Source organism: Cebus imitator, unplaced genomic scaffold (assembly GCF_001604975.1).
Source record: "Cebus imitator isolate Cc_AM_T3 unplaced genomic scaffold, Cebus_imitator-1.0 Scaffold42, whole genome shotgun sequence".
NCBI classification, from domain to species: domain Eukaryota; kingdom Metazoa; phylum Chordata; class Mammalia; order Primates; family Cebidae; genus Cebus; species Cebus imitator.
This window is the reverse complement of record NW_016107357.1, coordinates 12,031,438-12,040,234: the sequence shown is the minus strand read 5'-3', so window position 1 is coordinate 12,040,234 and position 8,797 is coordinate 12,031,438. Positions and strand designations below refer to the sequence as shown.

At 41.0% G+C, this 8,797-nt stretch overlaps 1 protein-coding gene across 3 annotated transcripts in view; it reads right to left on the bottom strand.

Annotated features, from left to right (window-relative positions):
* The window catches only part of ARV1 (ARV1 homolog, fatty acid homeostasis modulator), a 21,396-nt gene that overhangs the window by 1,755 nt on the left and 10,844 nt on the right, over nucleotides 1-8,797 (bottom strand). For all 3 annotated transcript variants that reach the window (XM_017526518.1, XM_017526520.1, XM_017526519.2), the window contains 3 exons: nucleotides 8,126-8,279; nucleotides 2,688-2,912; nucleotides 1,431-1,577 (listed from right to left, as the gene is read on the bottom strand). In XM_017526518.1, the coding sequence (XP_017382007.1) occupies nucleotides 1,435-1,577; nucleotides 2,688-2,912; nucleotides 8,126-8,279 (522 nt within the window). In that variant the 3' untranslated portion in view covers nucleotides 1,431-1,434. The remainder of the gene's footprint in view (nucleotides 1-1,430; nucleotides 1,578-2,687; nucleotides 2,913-8,125; nucleotides 8,280-8,797) is intronic.

The following is an 8,797-nucleotide window of genomic DNA, read 5'->3' as shown; positions in this document are numbered from 1 at the left end:
GGTTGGTCTTGATCTCCTGGGTTAAAGCTGTCTTCCTGACTCGGCCTCCCAAAGTGCTGGGATTACAGCCATGAGCCACTGTGCCCTGCCCTCCCTGTGAATTTTAGGAGCATAGGTTCAGGAGACTCTGGGAGAAAGTATGTTTTACAAGGAGGAAAGGTAGTGAAGAAATGGGAAGCAGGCTTACATCAACTGTTCTGGAATGAAGAGCTATGCATGTACAGAGGGGAGTCAGCTGCTATAGAGGAGAGGGCAAACGAAGTAGCAATATGTCTGAAGACTCAAAAAGGAGGATTAGCTGGGCAAGAAGAGAGAAGACTGAGGCAACAGAAGTGGAGGATGGCATGTTAGGAGAGGCAGAGAAGCTTTACAGCAGCTACTCACAAGGAGGATGTCACCAAGCGAGGAGGGAGAGACCAAAGCACAGCCTCAACTCTCCCTGATAGAAGCCTGTGTTCCTTTGCTCCTGGGTTTTCCTCTCTCTGGCCCAGCCTTCCGGGGTCCTGCCTAAGATCCTGCTCTTAACACAGAGGCTGCTGTCCACAGTCTGGCTTGACTGGAGAACACCCACAGGTCAGAAACAGCCCCAGAGAGGAAGCTGAGCACAACACGAGACAGGAAGGAGAGAAGGAGGGAAGAACAAGGAAGACTGAAGAGGACCTGAAGTGAAGAGGGAAGCTTAAGGAACTTGTGAAGGTCTCAATCCTCAGCAAAGTAAGAGCAGACATAGGGGACAACCAGAAGAAAACCTTCGAGGTATGGCCCTCTGATGGGAGGGTCATTGGAGGGGACTATGAAGGCACAGAGCAGCACGACGTCTGCTGAGCTTCTGTGCACTGGCAGGGGTGGCTGCTCTGGAAGCACTGCAAGGCTCTCTAGGAGACAGGTGGCAACTCACCCAAACAGCCTGAGCAAAGCGTGTATGATGGAAGGCAAGAGGCTAATGGATGTCAAGGTACTAATAGAGAATAGCTCAGCGTAGCCTACACGTTCCAGGTGGAGTTAAAAAAAAGGCAAGGCAGGTCAGAAGTAGAGGAAAGTGAGAGGTTGAGAGAGTAGAGGTGAGAAAGGCAGCAAAAAGCTGGCATGGGGGAAGGGAGGGTGGAGAATGGTTGGGAAGGGAAGGAGACAGTTTTAAAGTCTGCAATCCTAGTAGAATCAGTAGGAGTAGAGGTGTTAGAAAAATTGTGAGAATAGGGCCCTAGAAGCAAAAAAAAAAAAAAAACTATGGATGTTGATGTCCCAGGAGGTGACAAAAGGAACTAAAGTGAAGACCCCTGGGAGCCACATACTAAAGTCCTTGAGGAAGATGAGGCAATTAGATGCTAGAGGATGGGTTATGTAAGGGCATTGACTTCTTTTACAATGACATCTGTCTAATTTGAGAAGGCTACATGTCTGAATGCATGAATACTACATGTTTGCCGTACCTCTTCAGAAGTCCTGCGATTTATAGATGGCATAATCACTTCCAACATCCCATTCCACCCTCTGGAAGAAGTAGACCACGATGCTTTCCAGCAGTAAGCCACTCAACATGGCCAAGAAGCAGGGCTTTCGATTGATGTTTAGGGTCACTGGAAAAGAGAAGGCAGTTCAGAATTAATGAAATGATATTGACATGTAAATTTTGGAATAGTATGAATTGTTTTGTAAAGCTGTTTTTAGAAAATCTGTATTTGCTCTTATTAATCTATGCTGTTACCTTCTCCCACTTTTCCATGTACATGTTTTTAGAGAACCAAAGCCTCTGCTTACAACAAAACACTGAGCTCCTCCTCCTCAAATCAAGTGGCAGATTCCCATGAATATCAAAGGAGAAAACAAAAAAATTCTAAGGCTATAAGAGAATAACAACAACACAAAATGATACTCCTAGTGTCACAGTTTGCAAGATGACAAGCACTCGGATAAAAAGTGTCAGGTAATAAGTCCATTTAAAATAGGACTTCGGCCAGGCACAGTGGCTCATGCCTGTTCTCACACTTTGGAAGGCCATGGTAGGCAGATTGCTTGAGCTCAGGAGTTCAAGACCAGGCTGGGCAACCTGGCAAAACCCTGTTTCTACAAAAAATTAGCTGAGTGTAGTGGCATATACCTGTGGCCAGCTTTTCAGGAGGCTGAAGTGGGAGGATTGCTTGAGCTCAGGAAGTCAAGGCTGGAGTGAACTGTGATAAATCACTGCACTCTAGCCTGGGTGACAGAATGACATCTTGTCTCAAATAAATAAATAAAATAGCACTTTGTACAATGTACAGGAAAAATGAAGACATACAGGGCTACTCTTCCTGATATAGTAGCAATTGTCATGGATTGAGAGGCAGATACTCAGCATTCTCTCCTGACTTAATAAATGCCCAGCCATGTACCTCTGGACAAGTCACTTAACCCTCAGAGCCCCAGAAGCTCATTCATAAAGTCAAATAATGGCTGTTCTTCTAACCTCACAGGACACAGATGATGTATATCAGAGCATTTTAAAAAACTATAAAGTACTATGTGGTTAAATATAAAAAACACTGAGTACCTGCTATGTATAAGGTGCTATAGCAGTGTTAGGTATTGTTACTACACAATGAAGAACACCAGTGTTCAACAGATTATAGAAAAACTGCACACTAGAAACAAGGCTTTAAGCTTTTTAATGGGTTGAAAGCTGAGAAGGCAGAATAAACACATCAACATACCTCTAATTGCCTGAAAATTTGATGTAAGAACAAATACTTTGATGAGTTTGAGGCACAGAGGTGTGTAGTCATGTTCCCAAATGACAGCTGGAATCAGCAAGAGTTTTCCGTAGCTGGATAATAATAATGCTTTCAGCAGCAAAATGAAGCTGGGCTGTTCTTTCACCGTCATGGGCAGTTGTACCCACAGGAAGGTAAAAATGCCAATAAAATAGGCAGTTTGTTCTAAAGAGAAAATGGAACATTAAAGTATGAATGTCCCCCTCCAAAATATATCTCCCTAAAAACAAATAAATCACAATTCCAAAATACAGCTTATCAGCTGACTTCTTAACAAATGCTTTCTCAAGATCACAATCTTTTTCTTCTTCTTCTTTTCTTCTTTTTTTTTTTGAGACATAGTCTCACACTGTCACCCAGGCTGGAGTGCAATGGTGTGACCTTGGCTCACTGCAACCTCTGTCTCCTGGGTTCAAATGATTCTCCTGCCTCAGCCTCCCAAGTAGCTGGGATCACAGGCACCTGCCATCACGCCCAGCTAATTTTTGTATTTTTAGTACAGATGGAGTTTCACCATTTTGGCCAGGCTGGTCTTGAACTCTTGACCTCATGATCCACCCACCTCAGCCTCCCAGAGTGCTGGGATTACAGGTGTGAACCACTGCGCCCAGCCCTTGTTTTTGTTTTTGTTTTTTTTTTTAAAATAAACCCCTGGCTTTTGTGTCAGATCCTGCTGATATCATTTCAGAAACATTATCTACTGAAGAAAAAGTAACTCCATTAGAATTGTAATCATCAACTTTCTGAAGACCCTTGAAGGAAATAAGATTCTGCTTCAACATCTTCAGTGTAAGAGATCTCCGAAGAATGAAACAGGAGAATGGAGTCTGACAGATGGGACCTTTCCTGAGAATGGGATAACACAGGAAGACATTTTCCTTTGTGCATTCTTCCACTATTTAAGTGCCTATTATCTACACAACTTTTGAATATTGTTAATTAATATTTCCTTATTCATTTTAGTAACATCTTAAAATGCAATTCCTTATACTTCCAGAAAGTATTCATAGGACAGAGTCCAGATTAGCAGCAATAGTTCCACTGTGTCCTACAGACAGAACACAGCACAATCTGTTCAGCTCTTATTAACTGGGAATTTAACATCTAACTGTGCTGTAATTTTCAATAGGATTGTTATTCATCTGATTACCCAACTGCTTCCATTCTGAGTGGTCAGTCCCTCATTTATTTTTTTCCCATATAAGCTATGTTATTAGCAGTTTACGTTTCTGCAGAATCAGGTTTCTCTGGAACACACATATTGCATTACAGCAGAAACAACTATCTTCTTTTTTAAACTTAATGTAGCCAAACTAAAGAGGTTCCAAAGGTAGGTGATAAGGATCAATAAAAATAATTTAGGATGGTTAACCTCTAGGAAATATGATGCATTCTTCAAAGGAGAGATGCCATCTCCCTTCAAAATAACTAAAAGTCTTGTCAGTTACAAGAATCTACTCAGGTAGATTGTAAAGCTTGGATTTTGGATAAAAATAGTAAAGTAGTAAAGAATTCCTTGAATGAATGAATAGTGAATGAACAGCAAATAACAAGAACCATCTAACAATGGTGGGTTGTCTCCTGTCACTGGAAACACTCAAAGCTACACCATCTCTCAGAAGTCTAGACAAAAAGATTTCTTGCACCAGACAGGCTAGACTAGATAACGTCCACATCTGTTAAATTTAGGATTTATGAGATTTATGGAACTGCACCAGCCCTCAGGCTCTCTCATCAATCAGGTCAGTTCAGTAGGAGCTGCTACCCACCTGTAGAATGCTGTGGTGTGGAAAACACTGAAGGGGAGCTAGGAGACTCTCCTCAGTCTCAGTGCTGATACCGACCCACTGTGAGACTTTGGGAAAATCTATGCATTTATGTTTCTGCAGCTGTAGACAGGGGAACCCCTAACCTACCTACCTACCTCAGAAGATGATTGTGAAAATTAAATAATTCCTGTAAAAGCAGCTTTTAAATTATAAAATGCTATATTTATGTAAGTTTTTCTTTTTAGACAGGGTCTTACTTTGTCATCTAGGCAAGAGTGCAGTGGCATGAACATGGCTCACTGCAGCCTTGGCCTCCTGGGCTCAAGTGATCCTCCTGTCTCAGCCCCGCAAGTAGCAGGGACTACAGGAACATGCCACCCTGCCCGGCTAATTTTTGTATTTTTTGTAGAGACCGAGTATTGCCATGCTGCCCAGGCTGGTTTCCAACTCCTGATCTCAAGCAGTCCACCTATCCCGGCCTCCCAAAGTGCTGGGATTATAGGTGTGAGGCACTGCGCCTGGCCAAGATATTCTTAATAAACTCCTTTTGGGCTATACAGTCTAATTCGGGATTAGACTAAGATACATAAAAATGTTAATAGTACAAAGAAACTTCCGATTAAGCATCAAAATATCCACTATAGAGTAGTTGCTAAAGGAATTCCAAACCATTTAAAAACAAGCTGGGTTTTTAATAGTATAGTATAAAAAATATGGACCTCTTTAGAAATTTTAAGAGGGGCCAGGAGTAGTGGCTGATGCCTGCAGTCTCAGCTGGGAGGCCCGTATGGGAGGACTGCCTGAGACCAGGAGTTCAAGACCAACCTGGGCAACAGAGTAAGATACTGTCTTGACAAAAAAAAATTTTTTTTTTAATTAGCCAGGCACAGTAGCAAGTACCTATAGTCCCAGCTACTCAGGAAAATGAGGCAGGAGGATCCCTTGAGCCCAGCAGCTCTAGGCTGCAGAGAGCTTTGACTGTGCCACTACACTCTAGCCTGGGTGACAAAGCAAGATCCTGACTCTTAAAAAAATGATAATTAAAAAAAAATGTAAGAGGCTTTGAAATTTAAAATTATATTAGGTTCTAGTTTTGGGCTAGGTGATGTGCTCAAGGATGTTTTTAGTGCTATTATGTTTCATAAGATATAAAGGTTAACATATGCTTTTGTATATTTCAAATATTATCTAAAAAGATAAGAAAACATCCACATTATTTTTAAATTGCTGAAAAGTCCAAATTGTATATAAAATTATCGACAGACTGGATATCATGGTGGTTAAACTGTCATAAGCCTTAGTAATTAAATAACAGAGGCAGAGTTTTCCATGGATATATCTCTAGTACCTAAAGTAGTAACTGGCACCTAATAAGTATTTAAAAAATATTTCTTAAGGGAATGAATAATAATGAATAGTGAATGAATAATCACTGAGTCTAACTGATGGTGACTTGCTCAAGTTAGAGTGAGTACATGAATGTATGCAATCATTCATTCAATCAGCTGAGCGAATATTTATTGAGCACCTCCTATGGGCCAGACCCCTAAGTGCTTGAGCTACAACAGTGACCAAAACAAAGAGCCCTGACCTCTTTTAGTTGATATGTTAGTGGGGAAAAGCACTAACAAAAGATAATAAATAACTTCTGTTATATAGTAAATAGTAAGTACCATAAGAAACACAAAGTAGAGCAGAAATAGGAGGTCAGGAGTGTCAGGGGAGGGGGTAGTGTTGATCAGAGTACACGTCATTGAGAAAGTGTCATTTCAGCAAACTCTTGAGGGGTATGCAGGAGTCAGACATCTGGACATCAAGGGGACAGGCATTCCAGGCACAGAAAGAGCCACTTCAAAGGCCTTAAGGTGGAAGCTCATCCAGTGTTTCTGAAGCAAGTTAACTAGAGTGGGAGGGTCAGAGTAGATATGAGAGATGATAGCTGTGGCTAAAATGAGAGACGTACTGGGAGGGGCAGACCCCAGTACAAGGCCCATGGTAAAGACTTCAGCTTTCACTCTGAGTGAAACGAGGAGCTACTGTGTTCTAGCATAACAGTGACATGATCTGATTTGGTTGAAAAGGATTACTCTGTGTTGTGTGCAAATACACAGCTGGAGAACTAGACTAGCGAACAAGGAGGCTACTATAGTCGTGTAGGTGAAGGGCGAGGGTGGCCTGCATCAGGGTGGCAGCCCTGGAGGGAATGGAGAGTAGTAGTAGTATAATAGTACAAGTACTTTGAAGGTGGAGCCAATGGAATTTCCTGATGACCTGACTATGGGGTATCAAAGAAAGAGGTGTCAGGGATGACTGCAAGGCTTTCTGGTTAATGCAACTAGAAGAATGGAGTTACACTTACAACTGAGAAGGGAAAGGCTGTGATAGAGACAGAGAGTTGAGGAGCTTGGCTATGGGTATAGCGATTTATTAGATATCCAGTTGGTGATGTTGAGGAGGCAGATGGATGCAGAGTCTGGAGGTCAGGAGAAAGGTCTAGATTAGAGATGGACATTTCAGAGTTCTCATCAGACAGGTTACATGACCAAGAGAGTGAGAGCAGATAAAGAAAAAAGAGGATAAAAGAAGACACATAGCCTAGAAATATGGTATTGGAGTGACTGGAGACTTAGTATGACTAAATAAGATTTCATTATAATCAAAGAGTTGAGAAGCAGAGAAACACAGAACTAGCAATAAAATAGTAACAGAAATTAGTTCAACATGATTCTGACAATAGGAAAATAGTAACTTAAGTCATAAATTCCAATTCTGAAAAGCACTTCCTGAACTTAAGGAGTTTTAGGGACTAGCCAAATTTCCTGCATGCTGTCAGGTAAATAATAAGTAACAAAAAACACTGAACTCTATTAACTACACTGTATTAGTATAATGCAATTAGTATAATACGTTGGGTAATGTCTGGCAATTATCTCTATTGATAAAGATAGGACCTAGGTAGCGTTCAGATTGGAGAATCAAAACTTAAACATCAAGAATTTTATAGGCCAGATACAGTGGCTCACACCTGTAATCCCAGCACTTTGGGAGACTGAGGTGGGAGGACTGCGTGAACCCAGGAGTTCAAGACCAGCCTGGGGAACATGGAGAGACCCCATCTCTACAAAAAATATAAAAATTAGCTGGAGGTAGTACATGGTGTGGTAGTACATGCCTGTGGTCCCAGCTACCTGGGGAGCCGAGGCAGGAGGATTGCTGGAGCCCAGGAGGTCAAGGCTGCAGTGAGCCATGACTGTGCCACTGCACTCCAGCTTGGGCAACAGAGTGAGACCCTGTCTCAAAAAAATAAAAAAATAAATAAAAATAAAGGAATTTTATCAACAATATTATGCTTCAAAATATTTTAGGAAACTTTCTAATCTGATAAGCCTAACTATTCCCATACCATATATGTGGTAACAAATTTTTAAAAAGCAGGTGATTCAAACACACTCACCTCGTAGGTTAGTAGTGGCACAACTGAAAATTTCATCACAAGTCCTGTATTAACTAGCCTTTCTTACCAATGATTAAGACCACATGTCTTAGATTTAACCAGAGTAGTTAAGTAACAATAGTTAACTAAGAATGGAAAGCCTGAGATCTCCTTACCTAAAGCAGCAATCGCAAACATTTTATAGAAATCCCATTCCTTAGCATATCTGATCAAGTCGTCAGGGGCAGTATTCTGGTTGGAATCTTGAAGCTGCCACCACCTCAGGTATGCTTCACAAAGCAAACAAAATATGCAGAGTTTTCCATGGATCTGATAGTCAAAGACATTGCCATTTAGTTAGGTAAGGAAACAATTGCACTAGTATCAACTGGTATGGATGTAGCGAAGTATTTGTGGTGTCCCACCTAGTCAGTTTTCAAATTCAGAACTCCCCAATTAATTGGCTAATTGTAGTCATTTTGTAATTAGTAAGTTTTAATTACCAATGTCCATCAGCACATGGGGAGATTTTTTTCAAAATATAAATGCCTGAACCCTAGTCCTGATTCAGAATCTTCATAATAAAACACAGACATCTAACAGTTCTGGGGGGATTCTAATGTGCACCCTAGTTAAGAATCACTGCTTTAAATAATAGTTCACCTTTCATTATGTATTTTTGACTTCTGTCCTTTACAAAGAATCAAGCAAAAAACTTACATGATTCATGTATATGTGGGATCAGCAATAAGAGAACAGATTTAATCTGAAGATTCCATGATACCGAATAAGAAACTATAAATCTGAACATTAATTAAAAAAAAATCTCTGGCTGGATGAGTATAACT